This window comes from Anolis sagrei, chromosome 9 (genome assembly GCF_037176765.1).
Source record: "Anolis sagrei isolate rAnoSag1 chromosome 9, rAnoSag1.mat, whole genome shotgun sequence".
NCBI classification, from domain to species: Eukaryota; Metazoa; Chordata; class Lepidosauria; order Squamata; family Dactyloidae; genus Anolis; species Anolis sagrei.
In genome coordinates this window covers 22,506,539-22,529,450 of record NC_090029.1, presented here as the reverse complement: position 1 = coordinate 22,529,450, position 22,912 = coordinate 22,506,539, and the positions used below count along the sequence as shown (strand labels likewise).

Below are 22,912 nucleotides of genomic sequence, written 5' to 3'. Positions count from 1 at the left end.
AAAAGCCCTCCCTGCAGATAGCCATTCAGCCTCTGCTTAAATAAAATCAGGCTGGATCTACACTGTCCTATAATAATCATCATCTCTTTGAAAACCCTATACTAGTTAACCAGGATGTTAACCGGGGCTCATTACAGAGAGAGGTCAACCCTCCTGTTTAAGGAGCTCCACTGGCTGCCGTTTATTTTCCGAGCCCAATTTAAGGTGCAGGTGCTTACCTACAAAGCCCTGAAAGGTTTGGGACCGGCCTACCTGCATGACCGTATCACTGTCTACGAACCCACACGCTCACTCCGGTCATCTGGAGAGGCCCTGCTCGTGATCCCGCCCGCGTTGCAAGCGCGCTTGGTGGAGACGCGAGACAGGGCCTTTTCTGTGGTGGCCCCCCCGGCTTTGGAACGCCCTCCCCAAAGATCTCAGACAAGCCCCTACATTGGCAGTCTTCAGAAAGAATTTGAAAACCTGGCTGTTCCGATGTGCCTTTTCAGATTAGGAACCTCCAGCACCAAATCCTAGAAGCACTTTAGTAGAACCAAGATCACTGCACTTATATTATAATCCTACATTCCTCCCGCCACATCAGCACTTTTAATCCTATACCTCTACTCCGGCCGGCCCAGTTTTAATAGTGACTTGTTGTATTGTTACTGTTATTGTTTTTCCTACTTAACTGTTTTTAATTTGCTTTAGGCATTGTATTGTTGTACTGTGTTTTGGGGCTTCGGCCTGCGTAAGCCGCATCGAATCCCTCGGGAGATGCTAGTGGGGTACAAATAAAGTTATAATAATAATAATAATAATAATAATAATAATAATAGTTATATCCTACCTTGTTCATGCCCAGCATTATTTTTAAAATTTTAGACTATTACAGTTGGCCCGGCCATTTGTTTTTAAATGCTTGTGTATTACTGTTTATTGTTTATTTTTTGTTATTTATATTAATTGCATTGTATTTTTGTTATTGCTTTTGTTTATTAATGTACTGTGGACTTAGCCTCATGTAAGCCGCACCAAGTCCCTTGGGGAGATGGTAGCGGGGTATAAAGTATTAAAGTATTATTATGGGATCACAGGCCTGAAAAAGTTACAGACAATGAATACATCTAACTACTCTGGGACTTCTGAATTCAGACTGACAGAGTTTTGGAGCACTTTATCATCTATGTTTTATTTTAATTGCTTGTATTGTTGTGATTATTGCCTGTATTGTTGTGTTTGGGCTCAGCCTCATGTAAGCCGCACAAATAAAGTGTTGTTATTATTATTATTATTATTATTATTATTATGTTAATACTCCTGACCTCACGGCCCTGTTAAAATGGAATGTTAGTATTGCAATCCCAGGTGACAGCAGGATTGAAGAGAAACAACTGGAAAAACTGCAATGATTTAAAGATCGAGCTGCAAAGGCTCTGGCACAAGCCAGTAAAGATGGCCCCAGTGGTGATCAGCACACTGGGTGCAGTGCCTAAAGACTTGGCCTGCACTTAAAAACAATTGACACTGACAAGATTACCATCTGCAAAAGGCCACCTTACTGGGAGCTGCATGCATTATTCGCCGATACATCACACAGTCCTAGACACTTGGGAAGTGTCCAACATATGATCCAATACAACAGCCAGCAGAGTGATCTTGTCTGCTGTGGATTCATCTTGTTGTGTTTCAAATAATCATCATTTATGTCTTACCTGTCTTTCGTGATGGCTTGAGGCAGGTTACAAAACAATTAAAACGCACAAGCACAGGAAAAACACTACAAATACACTCACTAAAATGTACCTCCATAAAAGTAACGCATCAAAATGCATGTCTACAAAATACAAACAACACACACTGAAAATTCATGTTTAAAGAGTGGCAAGGCCTGCCGGAAGAGATAGTTTTTAAATTTCGACAGCTCATTTATCACTTAGAGTTCTTCCGATAGGTAGTTCCACAATCTTGGAGCAGCCAATGAAAATGTTCTGCATTCACATTATATGCTTTATAAACAATATAATAAATAATATTAATATAAAATAAATAATATAATGACCTGCATTATCTGCTTTGAACTGGATTATACTATCCACGCTGCCTTATAATCCAGTTCAAAGCAAGTAATCAGGAGTTTATATGGCCACGTAGATGGGTTCTGAGATTGCACCATCTACCTTTAGTCTTGCGCCACTTTCCCCAGAGTCAATACCAAAAGGGGGCAGTGGTTTCAGGAAAGTGGAAGCTCAGAATGATTGGATCCTAGCACTTTATAATTTCTGAATATGTTTTAAAAGCCATTATGGGATGAGAAGTGACACAGAAATACTTCTGACTGAGGACTGTGTCTTGCTGTGTTTCCTACTAGGAGGGGCCTCCCTTGCTGCCACCGCCCTTCCCTCCCTCCTGCGCCTCATCCTGGGCAGCAAGAGGTCAGGCTGCAAGGGTCACAAGATCAAGGGAGGCTACAATGCCTTATCAAGGCCCAAGGTCCAAGGAAGGTGCCCTGTCTGCAGCAGCACATGACACAGTGGCGCAAGAGCCAACAGAAACAAGAAAGAAAGACTCAAGAGCTACCTTATTTACTCAAAACTAATGCTCACCTTTTTTGGCTAAGTGACCTGGCCAAAATTAAGGTTCACATTAGATTTGCAACATATAGCTATGTTTTTTGTTGTTCATTCGTCCAGTCATTTCCGACTCTTTGTGACCTCATGGACCAACCCATGCCAGAGCTCCCTGTAGGCTGTCACCACCTCCAGCTCCTTCAAGGATAGTTATGTTAGGCAATATAAAATCCAGATTTATCTGTCTTGAAGTGGATTTATATGGAAATATAGAAGAGGCCATAGTACTGAGCCAAAACTAAAGGGGAAGCTGCTTCAGGAAATGCACCTGGAGCTCTGCTTTGAGAGACCTCATTCTATTGTAATGCTATACGACTCTGACATTTGTAGTTTGGGGAGACACCTGCACTCTTTGGCAGAGAAGGCTCAAGACCTTGTCAAACTACATAGCATTGAACCAAGGCAATTAAAGTGGATTCAAGCTGGATCTACACTGCCCTCTATCCCAGGATCTGATCCCAGATTATTTGGCCATGTAGGTGTAGGGCCCTTCCACACAGCCATATATCCCAGAATATTAGGGCAGAAAATCCCACAATATCTGCTTTGAACTGGGTTTATCTGGGTCAACACAGCCATATAATCCAGTTCAATGTAGAAAATGTGGGATTTTATTCAGCTGTGTGGAAGGGGTCTCATATAATCCAGTTCAAAGCAGATAATCTGGGATCAGATGCTGGGGTAAAGGGTAGTATAGAAGGAGCCTCAGTCTACATCAGGCATGGGCAAACATTGGCCCTCCAGGTGTTTTGATCTTCAATACCCACAATTACTAACAGCCAGTAGACTTAGGAATTGTGGGAGTTGAAGTCCAAAACACCTGGAAGGCCAAAGTTTGCCCATGCTCGGACTATATTGTAGATGTAGATTTTCCATTCCATTGCTGAAAGGAATTCTAAGCAGGCAGTAACTGTAGTGACCAAATGGGAAAGAGCTCCCTTCTTGCACATGACATTCACCACAAATAGTGGCGTGCTTTGAGTTCTCTGGACTGTATGGCCATGTTCCAGAAGCGTTCTCTCCTGATGTTTCGCCAGCATCTGTGGCAGGCATCCTCAGAGGTCGTGAGGTCTGTTGGAAACTAAGAAAATGAGGTTTATATATCTGTGGAAAGTCCAGGGTGGCAGAAAGAACTCTTGCCTGTTTGAGGCAGATTGATCCCCTAATTCTGCACTCGTCTTGTTTCCAACACACTTCGCAACCTCTGAGGATGACTGCCATTGATGTGGGCAAAACGTCAGGAGAGAATTCTCTAGAGGAGGGGTCCTCAAACATTTTAAACAGAGGGCCAGGTCACAGTCCCTTAAACAGTTGGAGGGCCAGATTATAATTAGAAAAAAAACATGAATAAATTCCTATGCACACTGCACATATCTTATTTGTAGTGCAAGAAACACTTAAAAACAATACAATAATTAAAATAAAGGACAATTTTAACAAATACAAACTTATTAGTATTTCAATGGGAAGTGTGGATCTGCTTTTGAGATAGGATTGTTCTTGTTGTTGTGTGCTTTCAAGTTGTTTCAGACTTCAAACAACTTGAGTGAGGGCCAGGTAAATGACCTTGAAGGGCCGTATCCGACCCCAGGGCCTTAGTTTGATGACCCTTGCTCTAGAACATGTCTAAACAGCCCAGAAAACTCATAGCAACCCAGTGATTTCAGCCATGAAAGCCTTTGCCAATACACCAGGAAATAGATGCACTAGATTCGATGGCGCATGAGACTTCAGTCAATACGATATTTATTAAAAGTTTGGCTTTGAATAAAAATGGGGAGGCCGGCCCCCCCAGTTTGGCCTCAGGATGCCTCACCCCAGGAGGCGCAGGGCGGCCATTGTGGAGAAGCCCAGTAGGAGGGCCAGGACCTTTGGCAGCCGCCCGTGGGCCACGGAAGGGGAATGCAGTTCCTGGGGAAGGATTTCCAGGAAGGTGATGTAGAGGAAGGTTCCTGCAGCCACGCCTTGGAGAAGGCTGCGAGCCCCGTTCTCAGAGGACGGGGAAGAAGGGTCCTGGAAGGTGAGCAGGAGGCCCAGACCCAGGCCCAGCGGGGACGCAAGGGCGAAGGCGGTCAACGCAAGCAAGGCCGAGCGCAGGGGCAGTCGGCTCTGTGTCAACAGCAGCAAGGACATGCTGAGTGCCATGGCCGCCTTGTGGAGCAGGACGGCCCCCGCCAGACGTAGCAGCCTGGCCGCAGTCTCCTGTAGCCCCAGAGCCAGGCCCTCGAAGACTGAGTGCAGGCACAGAGAGAGGGTTAGCACCAGCGCACGGAACGGGGAAGATGAAGAAGGATGCACATGGGACTCGGAGTCCGACAAGAGCGGCTCAGAGGCTGTATCGGGACCTGGCCTGCCCTCGCTGCAGTCTAGCAGGACGTGCTCCACCACCAACACCAGAAGGAAGCCCAGCGCCAGGATCAGCTCCGGAAGAGGGAAGTCTGGCTGCAGAAAGGAAAGAAGGAAGGGGATCAGGAAGGCTGAGGGCCAAGGGGACACGCCACTCCCAAGGCATGCTGGGAGACTCAGTCCACAGCATTCAAGCGCTGGCACTTGAGCACTGCCTCCCGATAGCCCTTTCATTATAATTTCTTTATTTACAACATTTATATGCCACCCTTCGCACCCCAAAGTGGGCTCAGAGCGGCTTAAATATATATATACATACAATATATTATATTATTAGCATAATACAACATCAGTATTAAATATTACTATATTGTACTATACTATGATATTGTAATATTATTAGTAATATTACATCTAATATAAATATATAATTATAATATCACATTGCCAGTATTAGTACTATATTATATTGCATTGCATTGTTGTTGTTCATTCGTTCAGTCGTCTCCGACTCTTCGTGACCTCATGGACCATCCCACGCCAGAGCTCCCTGTCGGCCATCACCACCCCCAGCTCCTTCAAGGTCAGTCCAGTCACTTCAAGGATGCCATCCATCCATCTTGCCTCTCTTCCTTTTGCTTTCCACTTTCCCCAGCATAATTGTCTTCTCTAGGCTTTGCTGTCTCCTCATGATGTGGCCAATTATTATTATTATATTATTGCTTGTATCTTGCTTTCTCTCTCTAAGGCCCCTTCCACACAGCTGCATAAAATCCCAATTGAACTGGATTATATGGCAGTGTGGACTCAGATAATCCAGTTCAAAGCAGATTCTGTGGATTTTTTTCTGTGTCAGGAGCAACTTGAGAAACTGCAAGTTGCTTCTGGTGTGAGAGAATTGGCCATCTGCAAGGATGTTGCCCAGGGGACGCTGTGAGAGGTTTCTCTCATGTCCCCACAGGGGGAGCTGGAGCTGACAGATGGGAACTCACCCTGTTCGCCGGATTCGACCTTTCAGTTAGCAGTCCTGCCAGCACAAGGGTCATTGTGCCACTGGAGGCTCCTTGTGGATTATTTGCTTTGATATTCTGGGTTATATGGCTCTGTGGAAGGGCCCCAAAAATGGACTATTTCTCATTATTAGAAAAAGACCCCCAATGGGCATACAGTTCAAACTCCTTTGGCCATAATTGGAGACAAAACCAAGCCCTCCAGACAGATGGTCGTCTAGACGTTGCTATACTAACAATAATACGACTTTTGTCCCTGGGTAATAAATGTAATGACTTCCTAATTGGTTCCATTATATATATAAAAAAATCATGACCTTTGTGTGCTCATTATAATTGTTGTAGTCATCACTGTGTTATTATTATACCTTATTGTTTATATTATTAATCATTTTTTTCAACTTATTGTTATACATTATGTTATTCATATTGTATTCAAGTTATTATTAATTACACTCCATAACATTGTTCCCGGGTGACCAATGTCAGCCTTTCTTCATTAGTTCTCTCATAACATGGAAAGAGTTTATTCAACTGCAAAAAAGGTGTGACAAGGTGTGATTGTGGTTCGCATGCCTTGATTACCGAGAGGCTCCGGGTCTGGAGGCGGAGGTCTTCGAGGGAGTCCGGCACGACGTCCAGGAGGCAGGCGGCCAGGAAGACCCCTCCGGCGGCGCAGCTGAGCAGGCTCCGGATCCCGGCTCCGCTGCCCGGGGCCCCTCGCAGGCGGCGGCGGAGGAGGACCGCGGCCGGGAGGATCCCGCAGAGCAGAGGCACGAGGGCCAGCGCCACCAGGCAGCCCGCCTTCAGGCCCAGCAGAGCCGGGACCTCCATCACGGCGCCCTACCCGCCGGCGGCGGAGGCATCAGCGGTAACAACAACAACAGTGAGGAAGGCCCCGCCCTCCCCGCCGCGTTTCAAGCCTGGCGCCACGTGATCTATGCCGAGTTCCTATTGGGCAGGAACGCGAGGGGTGTGGTTTCCACAACAGGGGGCGTGGCTTCCCAGACTGATGACCCTGAGTCAGTGACGGAACAAGGATCCTATTGGGCAATAGTGCGAGGGGCGTGGCTTCCCCGGCGGAATCTGCATGGCTGCTGACCTTGACTCAGAGGCTGCAGGGACACGTGATCCAGCCGGGCGAAGGGCGTGGCTTCACCGGCGGATTCTGCCTGAGCCAGAGGCTTTAAGGAGCGAGCCTTCCGCACCACGTGACGCGGCGGGGCTCCGATTGGGCGGTTGTGCGAAGGGCGTGGCTTTCGCAGCAAGGGGCGTGCCTTCACCAGCGGATTCGGCTTGGCTGCTGAGCCTGAAGGGACACGTGACCTAGCCGGGATCCCGTGTCCCATTGGGCAGTTGTGCGCAGGGCGTGGCTTCTACATCAAGGGGCGTGGCTTCGCCGGCGGATTCGGCTTGGCTGCTGAGCTTCAATCAGAGGCTGGAAGGGGGGGGGAGTCTTCCGCGTCACGTGACGTAGCAGGGCTCCCACTGGGCTGCTGTGAGAGGGGCGGGGCTCCCAAGTTGTGGGCGGGGCTTGCAAAGGGACTTTGCCCGGCGGCTGACCCTGAGTCAGGGACTGAAGGCGCCTTGCAGCTTCCTCTTTCCGAAGGGGGGAGGGAGGGGCTCCTCCGGTCCCATGACCTTTCATAGAATCATAGAATCAAAGAGTTGGAAGAGACCTCATGGGCCATCCAGTCCAACCCCATTCTGCCAAGAAGCAGGAATATTGCATTCAAATCACCCCTGACAGATGGCCATCCAGCCTCTGTTTAAAAGCTTCCAAAGAAGGAGCCTCCACCACACATCCTGGGGCAGAGAGTTCCACTGCTAAATGGCTCTTACAGTCAGGAAGTTCTTCCTCATGTTCAGATGGAATCTCCTTTCTTGTAGTTTAAAGCTAGTCAAGTTCAGAAGAAGCGGAAGAGCCATCCGGGCACATATACCTCTCTCTCCTTCAGGCCCAGATCCACATCCTGGCCGCCCTCGAGCTTGTTTACTTGCCTTTTGAACCTAAGTCCCCCATTGGAGAACCTTCAATCCCTTCAACCCTCCTGTTCAAGGAGCTCCACTGGCTGCCGTTTATCTTCCAAGCCCAATTTAAGGTGCAGGTGCTTACCTACAAAGCCCTGAACGGTTTGGGACCAGCCTACCTGCGTGACCGCATCTCCGTCTATGAACCCACGCATTCACTACGCTCATCTGGAGAGGCCCTGCTCGTGATCCCACCTGCGTCGCAAGCACGTTTGGTGGGGACACGAGACAGGGCCTTTTCTGTGGTGCCCCCCCCCCGGTCTCTGGAACACTCTCCCCAAGGATCTTAGACAGGCCCCTACATTAGCAGTCTTCAGAAAGAACTTGAAGACCTGGCTGTTCCGATGCGCCTTTCCCGATTAGGAAATCTCCAATACCAAGTCCCAGACGCACTTTATTAGAATTAAGACTGCCGCACACTGCACATTGCACTACTCTATAATCCTTACATATCACCTGTTACATCTGTATAGGAAGGATAATAATATCGAGGATAGCTTTGACGGTGTGGTGAATGAATTAGAACCAGACATCCTGAGGAGTGAGGTTGAATGGGCCTTAAGAAGCATTGCTAACAACAAGGCAGCAGGAGACGACGGGATCCCAGCTGAACTGTTCAAAATCTTAAAAGAGGATGCTGTCAAGGTGATGCATGCCATATGCCAGCAAATATGGAAAACACAAGAATGGCCATCAGACTGGAAAAAATCAACTTATATCCCCATACCAAAAAAGGGAAATGCAAAAGACTGCTCAAACTTCCGTACAGTGGCCCTTATTTCTCATGCCAGTAAGGTAATGCTCAAGATCCTGCAAGGAAGACTCCAGCAATACATGGAGCGAGAGTTGCCAGATGTTCAAGCTGGGTTTAGAAAAGGCAGAGGAACGAGAGACCAGATTGCCAATATCCACTGGATAATGGAGAAAGGCAGGGAGTTTCAGAAAAACATCTACTTCTGCTTCATTGACTACTCTAAAGCCTTTGACTGTGTGGATCATAATAAATTGTGGCAAGTTCTTGGTGGGATGGGCATCCCAAGCCACCTTGTCTCTCTCCTGAGGAATCTGTACAAGGACCAAGGAGCCACAGTCAGAACTGACCACGGAACAACAGACTGGTTCAAGATTGGGAAAGGCGTCCGGCAAGGCTGCATCCTCTCACCCAACCTTTTTAACTTGTATGCAGAACACATCATGCGATGTGCGGGGCTTGAGGAATGCAAAGCTGGGGTGAAAATTGCTGGAAGAAACATTAACAACCTCAGATATGCAGATGACACCACTCTGATGGCCGAAAGCGAGGAGGAGCTGAGGAGCCTTTTAATCAAGGTGAAAGAAGAAAGCGCAAAAGCCGGGTTGCAGCTAAACATAAAAAAAACCAAGATCATGGCAACAAGAATGATTGACAACTGGAAAATAGAGGGAGAAAACATGGAGGCCGTGACAGACTTTGTATTTCTAGGCGCAAAGATGACTGCAGATGCAGACTGTGGCCAGGAAATCAGAAGACGCTTACTTCTTGGGAGGAGAGCAATGTCCAGTCTCGATAAAATAGTAAAGAGTAGAGACATCACACTGGCAACAAAGATCCGCCTAGTCAAAGCCATGGTCTTCCCTGTAGTAACCTACGGATGTGAGAGCTGGACCAGAAGGAAGGCTGAGCGAAGGAAGAGAGATGTTTTTGAACTGTGGTGTTGGAGGAAAGTTCTGAGAGTGCCTTGGACTGCGAGAAGATCCAACCAGTCCATCCTCCAGGAAATAAAGCCCGACTGCTCATTGGAGGGAAGGAGACTAGAGGCAAAGTTGAAGTACCTTGGCCACATCATGAGGAGACCGCAAAGCCTAGAGAAGACAATCATGCTGGGGAAAGTGGAAGACAAAAGGAAGAGGGGCCGACCAAGGGCAAGATGGATGGATGGATGGCATCCTTGAAGTGACTGGACTGACCTTGAAGGAGCTGGGGGTGGCGACAGCCAACAGGGAGCTCTGGCGTGGGCTGGTCCATGAGTTCATGAAGAGTCGGAGAAAACTGAACAAATGAACAACAACAACAACACCCTTTATTCTGGCCCGGCCCAGTTTTTATCTTGTTTTATGTATTGTTTATTGCTTGTGGTTCTTTGTTGTTTAATACTGCTTTAATTGTTTTTAATTTGCTTTAAGTGTATTGTTATGTTGTGTATTGAGGCCTTGGCCTTTGTAAGCCGCATCGAGTCCTTTGGGAGATGCTAACGGGGTACAAATAAATTTTAATAATAATAATAGTAATAATAATAATTCTAACCCCTGGCTCTGCTGGTCCGAGCCTCTTTTTCTCGCCCCCCCCCCCCCAATCCCTTCCCCGCAAACGGAAGCCAAGAAAGAATGGGAGGCACAAACAAGTCAGTTGCAGTGCGGAGGCTTTATGGGGAGCTGCGCTCCAAGGGAGGAGGGCCTCAGGGCTGCTTCCAGGCCCAGGCTCCCAGGGGTTGGCTCAGCCCAGCTCAGCTCCGGAACTGGGGCACCGGGGACGGGACGCGGATGTCCTGCCCGCGCTCCAGGCGGCGCTCGCAGTCAATCAGGTAGTTCACGCCGTCAATCACCAACTGGGTCAGCTCCACCTGCAAGGAAGAAAAGAAGGAGGAAGTGACGTAAGCGAGGAAGAGCTTGGCCCCGCCTCCTTTGCCTCCCTCCCCTTCTCTCCCTTCTTTGGTACCTGTGACGGCGCGAGTGGCGTCACCTATGTATAGAACTGTTAGTTGCAAGACTTAAACTGTTGTATTATGCTAAATCCTGCCCCTTTTACCATGTTTATGTACAGTTGTATGGATTGGTTGCTTGTAGCTGTCAATCAGTACTGTTTGGCTCCACCTCTTCCTGCAAGAGGGGAGAACTTCCTTTCTCTTCATTCTGCCTTCAGAGATCATACCACATGGATGTGAGTAAGAGACTTCATTCTTAAAGACCCTGTTTTAAGTTACCTATTAGCACCAGTTCTGAGGTTTTTTACCCCTGGGACTCATGCTTTATGTTCAGATCGTCCTGGACAATTATTGAGGAGACCCAGGCGCCTTCAAGCCGGTTCTTTCGGCACCAAAGGAAGATCCTGAGTCTTCAAAACATAGGCCATCTGAACTGGGGTTGTGGTTTGCTCCGGCATTCACAGCCATTGAGGAAAGAGGAAACTTGGTGAGGCTTCTCATCTTCAAACCCCTTGGACCCAGGACTAATTGAGACTGTAAAGTATGTTTTCCTTCACCCCTCTGAAGTTTTCCAGCTCATTGCTTTAAAGAAATGACTTTGTATTCAATAAAACTTATTTTGAGCAATTTACATCATTTTGGGTTTTTGGGAGTTCCAGTTTCCTAAAGGAGGGCAAGAAGCAATCCCTTGGGGAAAAAGTGCCACGTCCATCCCTCCTTCATTAAGACGAATAGCCCCCAAGCGCGACGGCACAGTACCTCTGATTTGCCCAGGCGGTCCAGGTTGGAGATGTCGAAGGTGCTGCCCGTGGCCGCCGTGTCCACGCCGCCCGTGCCGCGCTTCTGCAGCCGAAGGTTCTCCAGGATCTTGGGGAAGCGGCTGTCCTGGAAACAAGGGAGGGGAGGGGGCGGGGTCAGAGGGGAGGGGTCTCCAGAAGCCCCTCCCCTTCCTTGGACACACCCCCTTCCTTGGCCCCGCCTTACTTTGCTGAGCTGAGGCAACTTGATGTGGACGCCGGCGCGCAGGCCCGTGCCCAGGTTGGACGGGCAAGTCAGGATGTAACCCAGGCGCTCGTTCCACATGAACTCCCAGCCCCGCTCCTGGATCAGGCGCTCCACCTGCGTGGGAAAAGAGGTGTGGGAGGGGCTGCATTCGGCCCCGCCCCCTGACACTCCCTCAATGGGAGCGCCGTTATAGGCCGAGCCCCTGACACTCCTCCACGGGAAGGGTCTCCCTCTTAGGCCCCGCCCCTTGACACTAGGGTATTGGTCTCTTAAACCCCACCTCCTGACACTCTCTCTCTTAGGCCTCGCCTACAACCCCCCTTGAAAGGTCACACTTAGGCCCCCCTCCCCATGATACTCTCCAGGTGAAGTCAGTCTTAGGCCCCACCTCCTAACACTCCCCCAGTGGAAAAGAGAGGCCAGGGACAGTTCCATCTTGTCTCCTGCATATGTCATTAGCTGGGGACCCCTCCTGCAGCACCAACTACCGCTTTGGTCCAGAGAGAAGGGACCAGGGGACAGTTCCATCTTGTCTCCTGCATATGTCATTAGCTGGGGACCCCTCCTGCAGCACCAACTACCGCTTTGGTTCAGAGAGAAGGGACCAGGGGACAGTTCCATCTTGTCTCCTGCATATGTCATTAGCTGGGGACCCCTCCTGCAGCACCAACTACCGCTTTGGTCCAGAGAGAAGGGACCAGGGGACAGTTCCATCTTGTCTCCTGCATATGTCATTAGCTGGGGACCCCTCCTGCAGCACCAACTACCGCTTTGGTTCAGAGAGAAGGGACCAGGGGACAGTTCCATCTTGTCTCCTGCATATGTCATTAGCTGGGGACCCCTCCTGCAGCACCAACTACCGCTTTGGTTCAGAGAGAAGGGACCAGGGGACAGTTCCATCTTGTCTCCTGCATATGTCATTAGCTGGGGACCCCTCCTGCAGCACCAACTACCGCTTTGGTTCAGAGAGAAGGGACCAGGGGACAGTTCCATCTTGTCTCCTGCATATGTCATTAGCTGGGGAACCCTCCTGCAGCACCAACTACCGCTTTGGTCCAGAGAGAAGGGACCAGGGGACAGTTCCATCTTGTCTCCTATGCTGTGCTAACAATATACTATAATGTAATATAATATATTGTATATACATATAATTTTTATAATATATTGTAATGCAATACACTAATAATATGATATAATTATATATTTATATTACATGTAATAGTACTAATATTACAACATAATGGTATAGTACAACACAGTAATATTTAATACTGATATTGTACTATGCTTATAATATAATGTGTGTGTGTGTGTGTGTGTGTGTATATATATATATATATATATCTTGCAAGCCGCCGTGAGAAGGGCAGAATAAATGTCGCAAATAAATAAATAAAGGTTCTTGTGGGTTTTTTCGGGCTATAGGGCCATGTTCTAGAGGCATTTCTCCTGACGTTTCGCCTGCATCTATGGCAAGCATCCTCAGAGGTAGTGAGGATGCTTGCTATAGATGCAGGCGAAACGTCAGGAGAAATGCCACTAGAACATGGCCCTATAGCCCAAAAAACCCCACAAGAACCTAGTGATTCCAGCTATGAAAGCCTTCGACAATACAAATAAATAAAGGCCTCTCTTAAGCTCCACCCTTGACATGCCTCCACTGGAAGGGTCCCTGTCTTAGGCCCTGCCCCTTGACACTAGAGGATGGGTCTCTTAGACCCCTCCTTCGACACTCCCCCCAGTAAAAGGGTCAGTCTTAAGCCCGCCCCGAGACTCCCCACTTGAAGGGTCTCTTAGGCCCTGCCCACAACCCCCTTGAAGGGTCACTCTTAGGCCCCTCCTCTTGACACTCCCCCAGTGGAAGCCCCACTCTTAAACCCCTTCGCTTGTCACTCCCCAGTAGAAGGGTCACTTTTTGACCCCGCCTCCCGACACTACCCCAGTGGAAGGTTATCTCTTAGGCCCTGCCCCTTGACATGAGTGGATGGGTCTCTGGGCACTGACCCTCTCCTCCCTAAACAAATCCCAAAAGGATGTGTCAGTCCTAGGCCCCGCCCTTTAACTCTCCCCACTAGAATGTCAGTCCTAGACCCCACCCCCAGACACTCCCCCAGCAGAAACATCCTTCTCAGGCCACACCCCCAACACACCTCTTTCTTAGGCCCCACCCCTTGACACTAGAGGATGGATCTCCCAGGCCACGCACCCTTGACACTCCCACAGAGGAAGTGTCACTCTTAGGCCACACCCCCAACACACCTCTTTCTTAGGCCCTGCCCCTTCACACTAGAGCAGTGGTTCTCAACCGTCCTAATGCTGCGACCCCTTAATACAGTTCCTCATGTTGTGGTGACCCCCAACCATAATATTATTTTTGTTGCTACTTCACAACTACAATTTTGCTACTGTTATGAATCATAATATAAATATCTGATATGCAGGATGTATTTTCATTCACTGGAGCAAATTTGGCACAAATACGTGATATGCTCCAATTTGAATACTGGTGGGGTTGGCAGGAGATTGATGTCATTTCGGAGTTGTAGTTGCTGGGATTTATAGTTTATCTACATTCAAAGAGCATTATGAACTCCAAAAATGGAATTGAACCAATCTTGCCACATAGAACTCCCTTAACCAACAGAAAATACTGGTGGGCATTGACATTGAGGTTTGGAGTTGTAGTTCACCTACACCCAGAGAGCATTATGGACTCACACAATGATGGATCTGGACCAAACTTGCTATGAATACTCAACATGCCCAATGTGAACGAACACTGGTGGGGTTTGGGGAAAATAGACCTTGGCATTTGAGAGTTTTAGTTGCTGGGATTTATAGTTCACCTACAATAAAATATCATTCTGTTCCCCACCAATGATAGAATTGGGCCAAACTTCCCACATGGAACCCCTATGAGCAACAGAAAGTACTACGTTTTTGGATGGTCTTTGGTGACCCCTCTGAAACCCCCTCATGACCTCCCCAGGGGTCCCGACCCCCAGGTTGAGAACCACTGCACTAGAGGATCAATCTCCTAGTCCACACACCCTTGAGGAAGGAAGTGTCACTCTTAGGCCACGCCCCCAACACACTTCTTTCTTAGGCCTGCCCCTTGACACTAGAGGATCAATCTCCTAGGCCACACATCTTGACACTCCCCCAGAGGAAGTGTAACTCTTAAGCCCCGCTCCCTGACATGTGGAAGACTCATTCTTAAGCCCCTTCTCCTGACACTCCCCTCAGTGGGAGAGTCAGTCTTAGGCCCCTCCCCTAACACCCCCCCCAGTGGGAGGGGCATTTTAAGCCACTTCCCTTGACACTCCCCCAGTGGGAGTGTCACTCTTAGGCCCCTCCCTCCCCCAAATAAAAGAGGCCAAGAGCACCGCCGGCCCACCTCCTTCAGTCCGCGGCAGAAGCGCTCAAAGACCCTCTTCATGTTGCCGCCCTTCTCCATGGAAATGACACGCGTGTGGTCCTCCTCGTTGACCCAGACCAGGAACGTCTTCTCGTGGTTGTGCCTGGAGGTGATGGGAGGGAGGAGGGGGTCAGTGCAGAGCGTGGGGGTCAATCGGCTTTGCACAGAGCAGTGGTTCTCAACCTTCCTAATGCCGTGACCCCTTAATACAGTTTCTGATGTGGTGGTGACCCCCAACCATAAAATTCTTTTTGTTGCTACTTCATAACTGTAATTTTGCTAATGTTATGAATAGTAATGGAAATATCTGATATGAGGATTATTTTCATTCACTAGACCAAATTTGGCACAAATACCCAATACATCCAAATTTGAATACTGGTGGAGTTTGGGGAAAATTGACCTTGACATTTGGGAGTTGTAGTTGCTGGATTTATAGTTCACTTCCAATCAAAAAGCATTCTGAACTCCACAAACATTAGAATTGGGCCAAACTTCCCACACAGAACCCCCATGACCAATAGAAAATACTTTGGTGACCCCTCTGACACCTCCTCGTGACCCCCTCAGTGGTCCTGACCCCTAGGTTGAGAAACACTGGCATAGAGACACTCCCCCCCCCCCTTCCCAGCCTGATCCTCCGCAGACTCGGAAGCGAGTCCCCTACCAGATGCCACGGGCGTCGGGCCAGTCCCGGGCCATCCCTGCGGCTGTCAGCAGAGGGGAGACGGGCTTGTCGAAGAGGAAGTGGTCCTAGGGAAGAAAGCAAAGAAGGGAGGAAAGGGGGCTTTAATCTGTGAGACTAGCCACCCAGTGAGAACTGCCCCTGAGCCAGGTGTCACTCCCTCTGACTGCTCCGAGGATGTACGGGCACCAAAGATCCCGAAGGCCATCCAAAATGCTTTGGCCACAACACTCATTACTGGAAGGCCATCCTGAGGGTGCTTCCTCCCAAAGGTCAGAGTTATTTTAAGAGTGAGGACCCTCATTCCAGCCCCAACCTTCAAAACCTAAAATAACTGTTACGGATATCTACCCTTCACACCCTAAAGCAGGCATGAGCCAACTTGGGCCTTGCAGGTGTTTTGGACTCAAACTCCCACCATTCCTAATAGCCTCAGGCCCTTTCCTTTCCCCCCTCAGCCACTTAAGCTGGGAATTGAAGTCCAAAACACCTGCAGGGCCCAAGTTGGCCCATAGTAATAACAACAACAATAATAGTAGTAATAATAATCTATACTCCACCACCATGTCCCCAAGGGGGACTCGGGGTGGCTTACATGAGGCCAAGCCCGGTAATACATTACACAAAATACAGAACAACAAAAAATAACATCACAATAAAATAAGTTAAAATATAAGAGCAAAATAAAACAGGCCAAAATAACAAAGTGAAAAATCAAACACAATGGGCGTGCCAAATGTATGACATAAAATGATAAAACTCTGGATGAGTAGGTTTTATCAGGCTATATGGCCATGTTCGATACATTCTCTCCTGATGTTTTGCCTGCATCTATGGCAAGCATCCCCAGAGGTTGTGAGGTCTGTTGGAATCTAGGAAAATTGGGTTTATATATCTGTGGAATGACCCGGGTGGGACAAAGAACTCTTGTCTGTTGGAGCTAGGTATGAATGTTTCAACTGACCACCCTTGATGGCTTGGAAGTTGTTAGGTGTGGCTTGTTAGTGCCTGGGGGAGTCTTTTGTTCAGAGGTGATTAGCTGTCCCTGATTGTTTCCTCTCTGTTGTTTTGCTGTTGTAATTTTAGAGTTTTTTTAAAAAATACTGGTAGCCAAATTTTGTTCATTTTCATGGTTTTCTCCTTCCTGTTGAAATTGTCCACATGCTTATGGACTTCAATGGCATCTCTGTGTAGTCTGGCATGGTGGTAGTGAGAGTGGTCCAGCATTTCTGTGTTCTCAAATAATATGCTGTGTCCAGGCTGGTTCATCAGGGGCTCTGCTATGGCTGACTTCTCTGGTTGAAATAGTCTGCAGTGCCTTTCGTGTTCCTTGATTCATGTTTGGGCAATGCTGCTGCGTTTGGTGGTCCCTATGTAGACTTGTCCACAGCTGCATGGTATACGGTAGACTTCTGCAGAAGTGAGAGGATCCCTCCTGTCCTTTGCTGAACGTAACATTTGTTGGATTTTCTTGGTGGGTCTGTAGATAGTTTGTATATTGTGTTTCCTCATAAGCTTCCCAATGCGGTCGGTGGTTCCCTTGATGTATGGCAGGAACACTTTTCTTCTGGGTGGATCTTTGTCTTGACTCTCGTGTAAAGTATCCATGCTTCTTAGCTTACTCGAGAAAACCTTTATGGGGGCATGGCGGGTGTGGTAATTGGCTTTGGGTGGAGTCCCTTCAATAGGAACTCCACCAAAAGCCAATTACCACACCCGCCATGCCCCCATAAAGTCTCTTACTGAGTCCTTGGCTAAGCCCCATTTATCCCTTTAGTTAGGATGGCTTTAGTTCCTCTTGTCTAGTTTTCTGTGCGAAGGAACCTCAGTTAGATCTGGTCTCTTTAAGAAATCCCCTAGAAGCAGAGTCTTACAGCCTCTTCTATGGATTATTTTTACAGCACCAAGGTGTCCTAGGAGAGTGGCAATACCTCTCACTTGCAAGGCATTGAGGGTAAAGACTCAAATATAAGGTGTTACACAGAAAACAGAATCTAAAACAGGACCCAGATGGAAGCCAGAAAAGGGAAGTGTTCAATAAGAAATCAGATAATTATCAAGTTTCCTACTCACGTCAATGAGCTGCTGCTGCTCCTTCTCGGTCATCTCGCTGAGGCGGTAGTACTTCCCGGCCAGGTCACCGGTCAGCCCGCCTAGCGCTTCAGCCGTGACCTTCTCCACCTCGCGGCGTTCGGCCCGGGTGCAGGCGGGGGGAAGGCTCAGGCCACGGATGCTGCGCCCTGTGCGCACGCGGGAGGACAGCACATAGCGCTCATCAAAGTGGCCGGCCTTGATCTGAGGGACACAAGGAAGGTGAGGACCTCTCTAGCTGGGAATTGGAAAGGCACCGCCCTCAACTACACTCCCCAGAATTCTGCAGAGGTCAGAAGATCCTAAGAAAGCACCCCCGAGCCTGAGAATAATAATAATAGACTTTATTTATACCCTGCCACCATCTCCCCAAAGGGGACTCGGGGCGGCTTACATGAGGCCAAGCCCAACAGCGGGCAAGTTGCATGCATGGCAGGCCTGGCTCTCAACATCCTAGGGAGTTTTCTTAGGCTGGGATGAGGCATTGCCATCTCTTTCCCCTGACACTCAGCCTAGAGAAGTATCCAACCCAAGTCCTGACCAAGGCTGCCCCTCTTTAACTCCGAAGATCAGACAGGATGTGGCACCTCTGGGGTGCATTAATATCAACAGGCCATGAATAGTCATGTGCAAAGCCCTCAGCTCTGTCTCCAGTTACTCAGAGGTGACCTATCCACAAGACTTTAAGTGGATACTATTTCATTGGAGGAAAGGGGGTGTGTGTCAGTGTTTCCACCTTGCTGGCGTCCAGGTCGGTGGGGTGCTTCATGGTCCGGGGGTTGTAGCCATTGTGCCTCTCCTCGATCACGGGATCGAAGATTTCTGCAAATACCTGGAGAGAGAGAGATTGAGAGAGAGGTATCAGTGGATCAATGAAGGCCCCAATTTTTTTGGGGGGGAGGCAGGGCATCAATCGATAGATATGGATAAGCCGTAGCGTAGATCAATCAATACAGGTAAGTAGATAGATATGGATAAGTCATAGGTTGGTAAGTAGATCAATAGATAGATAAGTGTTAATAAATCATAGGTAGATAAGTAGATCAATCAGATAGATAGATATGGATATGTCATAGGTTAGTTGATAGATAGATAGATAGATAGATAGATAGATAGAGGTAAGTCGTAGATAAGCTGATATGGATAAGTCATAGGTATGTTGATAGATATGGATAAGTCATAGGTAAGTTGGATAGATATGGATAAGTCATAGGTAAGCTGATAGATATGGATAAGCCATAGGTCAGTTGATAGATATGGATAAGTCATAGGTAAGCTAATAGCTATGGATAAGTCATGGGTCAGTTGATAGATATGGATAAGTCATAGGTAAGTTGATAGATAGATATGGATAAGTCATAGGTAGATAAATAAATCAATAAATAGATATAAATACGTCATAGATAAGTATATTGTTAGATAGATAGATAGATAGATAGATAGATAGATAGAATAAGCTATAGGCAGGTAAGTAAATCAATCGATAGATATACATTCATCATAGGTAAGTAAATAAATTGATAGATATGGGTAAGCCATAGGTAAGCGAGTAAATCAATTGATTGATAGATATGGTTGAGATGCGCTGTGAGCCTGGGCAGCCTGACCTCGTAGGACTCCTCATCCCCAGCCACCATGCCCACAGTCTTGATGAAGGGATGCCCCGGATTGTCCACCCCGGTCTGGATGCACTGGTCAAGGGTCCACCCGCTGGGTGTGGACTTGTCACACAGCTGGGCGTAGATGGCGGGCGTCAGGCTGCTGGCCATGCAGTTGTTGTGTTTGCGCAGGTCTGGGTATTCAGCGCTGGACAGAGAGAAGGGAGTGGGGCAGGAAATGGAAGACGGTCAGGAAAGGCCCCAAGAAATGCACACAAATGCCCCCAAAGGCCTTTCTGGCTGCTTTACTGTCTTCTTGGAGGATTCAATCTCTTTCTGTTTCCACTCAAGAGGTGCTTTGTGGCCATTTGGGCCCTTCTACACTGCCATGTAAAATCTGCTTTCATGGCTGGAATCACTGGGTTGCTGTGAGTTTTCCAGGCCGTATGGCCATGTTCCAGAAGCATTCTCTCCTGACGTTTTGCCAACATCTATAGCAGGCATCTTCAGAGGTTGTGGTGTATATTGGAAACGAAGCAAGGGAGGTTTATATAACTGTGGAATAATGTCCAGGGTGGGAGAAAGAAAGCTTGTCTGTTTGAGGAAAGAGTGAATGTTGCAACTGGTCACCTTGATTAGCATTAAAGCCTGTCTGGTTGCTGCCTGGGGGATCCTTTGTTGGGATGTGTTTTCCTCAGAAAACAGGAATTCCAGGCAGGAAACAATCAGGGCCAGCTAACAACTCAGAACAAAGGATTCCCCCAGGCAGTAATCAGCCAGGCTTTGAAGCTGCAAGGCTATTCAGTTCTAATCAAGGTGTCCAACTGCAATATTCACATTTGCCTCAAACAGACACCCTAGACATTCCAGAGATATATATACCCCACTTGCCTAGTTTTTAACAGATCTCAAAAACTCTGAGGATACCTGCCATAGATGTGGATGAAACATCAGGAGGGAATGCTTCTGGAACATGGCCATACAGCCCGGATAACTTAGAGCAACCTGAAATCTACAGTCTTCTTGAAACTGGATTACATGAATCTACACTGCCATGTAATCCACTTCAAAGCAGATAATATTGACTTTATACGGTAGTGTAGTGGGGGTGGGGGGCTTAGAAGGCTGTTAATAAGGAGAAACATGGGAGTGCCAGTTCTTGGAAGGAGCAAGGAGGGAGAAAGGGAGGGAGAAGGGAGGGAGGGGCCACTGCGCATGCTCCAGGTGTGAAGGCACCTGCCCTGGCTTGCCCCACCCCACCCTCCGTCCTTCAGCCGCCCTTCCTCCTGCCACTCCCTCCTTCCTGGGGTCATAACCTCCCTGTCTGGAGGAGGAGCCAAAGGACTCTGTGAGGGGGGGAAGGAGGGGGCAGGCGAGGGCATCCATTCATTCATCCCAGAGGCAGGCCAGGGCTTTCCTTAATCGGCTTAAGCGTTGCTGCCTGCCGTGCTGTCTCCTCACCTCCTCCTTCCCTTCCTTTTCGGATTAGAGGGGCTTTGAGCTGACCTTCATTCCGGGGAGAGAGGGGAGGGGGGTCTCCAAAGGCCCTTGCAGTTCATTGGGTGGAAAGGAGGGGGAAAGTCAGAGAGGGAGGGGCTGCTGAGGCACTGGGGTGGGGGTGTGGAGAGGGGCTTCCCTTCCCCCTCCTTTTCTCCCTTTCCTTCCTTCCTATTCCCTTCCTGCTCCCTAAGCTGCTTCGAGTCTCCTTCTGGAAAGGCGGGGTATAAATAAACATGATAATAAACATGATAATAACCTATATACTCAAATATAAGCCAGCCAGGACCCTCACTCGAAAATAAGCCAAGGGGGGGCTGTTCAGTCCTAACAAAGGGCTGAAAAACTCAGTTTATACTCAAATATATAAGGTACTCGAGTATAAGTTGACCCTGACATAAGCTGGTCAGGACCCTCACTTGAGTATAAGCCGAAAGGGGCATATTCAACCCTTAAAAAGGTCTGAAAAATGCGGCTCATAATCAAGTATATATAGTAATTGAGTATAAGCCGACCCAAATACAAGCCAGTGAGGACTCTCACTCGAGTATAAGCCAAGGGGGGCTTTTTGAAACCTAAAAAGGACTGAAAATTCAGCTTATACTCAAGTATATATGGTACTCAAGTATCAGACGACGTGAATATAAGCTGGCCAGGATCCTCACTCGAGTATAAGCCAAGGGTTTCTTTTTCAGACCTAAAAAAGGTTGAAAAACATGGCTTATATTAGAGTATATACAGTACTTGAGTATAAGCTGACCCGAATATAAGCTAGCCAGGACCCTCACTTGAGTATAAGCCGAGGGGGGTCATATTCAGCCTTCAGAAAGGCCTGAAGAACTCGGCTCATACTCGAATATATATGGTAATCGAGTATAAGCCAACCCAGATACAAGCCAGTGAGGACCCTCACTCAAGTATAAGCCAAGGGTGGCTTTTTCAGCCCTATAAATGCCTGAAAAACTCAGCTCATACTCGCATATATATGGTACTTGAGTATAAGCCGACCCAAATACAAGCCGGCCCGCACCCTCACTCAAGTATAAGCCAAGGGGGGCTTTTTCAGATCTAAAAAAAGGGCTGAAAAACATGGCTTATGCTAGAATATATACGGTAGAGTATAAACCGACCCTAATATAAGCCATCTAGGACCCTCACTCGAGTATAAACCAAGGGTGGCTTTTTCAGCCCTAAAAAAGGGCTGAATAACATGGCTTATACTAGAGTATATACGGTACTTTAGTATAAGTCAACCCAAATATAAGCTGAAAAGGGGCAGAAAAACACGGCTTACGCTCGAGTATATATGATATATTCCTTCCCTCCCTCCTTGGTACTTCTTTCCTTCCTTCCCTACCTGGGCGGATAGAGCCTCCTGTTGGCTTGGGCAGAGGCGGCATCCTTCTTGCGGGCCAAAAGGAACCCTGCAGCAGCCAGGGATCCTGCGGCACCTGCCAGGGCCAAGAGACCCGCAGAACGCCTGGCAGAGGAGGAAGAGAAGGCCAAGAGCCGTGCCGCAAAGACATTCCTCCCGCTGCCAATGCTGCTGGTGGCGGTGCTGCTGCTGCTGCTGGCCATGGTGCTGCTGGCTTGGGCTGTGGAGGAAGGCGAGGAATGCGGAGAGGGAGAGAGAGAGGAGGAGGGAAGGAGAGGAGAAGAGAAGGAGGAGGGAGGGGAGATGGCAAAGGGAAGGAGGAAGGAGGGAGGGAAGTGGCTTGATGCCAGAAGACAGGGAAGAGAGGGAGACAGGCGCTGCTGCAGCTTCAGCACCAAGGACAGCTCCAGCAGAGGAGGAGGGACATGAAGAAGAAGGAGAAGAAGAAAAGGGGGAGAAGAGGAACCCCCTCCCACTCCAAAGAAGGGAGGGAGGGAGGGAAGGGGAAAAGGGGAGAGCGCTTTGCACGCGCCCAGAGACTGCTCCCCTCCCTCCCTTCTTTCTTT

At 48.3% G+C, this 22,912-nt stretch overlaps 2 protein-coding genes across 2 annotated transcripts; both read right to left on the bottom strand.

The window, feature by feature from the left end:
• Positions 1–4,338: 4,338 nt before the first annotated feature.
• On the bottom strand, positions 4,339–6,892 carry LOC132762680 (zinc transporter ZIP1-like). Its single transcript, XM_060755869.2, has 2 exons — positions 6,551–6,892; positions 4,339–5,051 (listed from the first exon to the last, which is right to left on the bottom strand). Exons 1-2 carry the CDS (start codon positions 6,797–6,799, stop codon positions 4,422–4,424), a joined length of 879 nt encoding a protein of 292 aa, XP_060611852.2. The 5' UTR covers positions 6,800–6,892; the 3' UTR covers positions 4,339–4,421.
• A 3,486-nt stretch (positions 6,893–10,378) lies between these two features.
• Positions 10,379–22,800, bottom strand: CKMT1A (creatine kinase, mitochondrial 1A). The gene is made up of 9 exons (XM_060755471.2): positions 22,329–22,800; positions 19,484–19,682; positions 18,613–18,708; positions 17,859–18,080; positions 15,768–15,853; positions 15,080–15,203; positions 11,662–11,796; positions 11,437–11,562; positions 10,379–10,596 (listed from the first exon to the last, which is right to left on the bottom strand). Exons 1-9 carry the CDS (start codon positions 22,547–22,549, stop codon positions 10,480–10,482), a joined length of 1,326 nt encoding a protein of 441 aa, XP_060611454.2. The 5' UTR covers positions 22,550–22,800; the 3' UTR covers positions 10,379–10,479.
• Between the last annotated feature and the right edge of the window lie 112 nt (positions 22,801–22,912).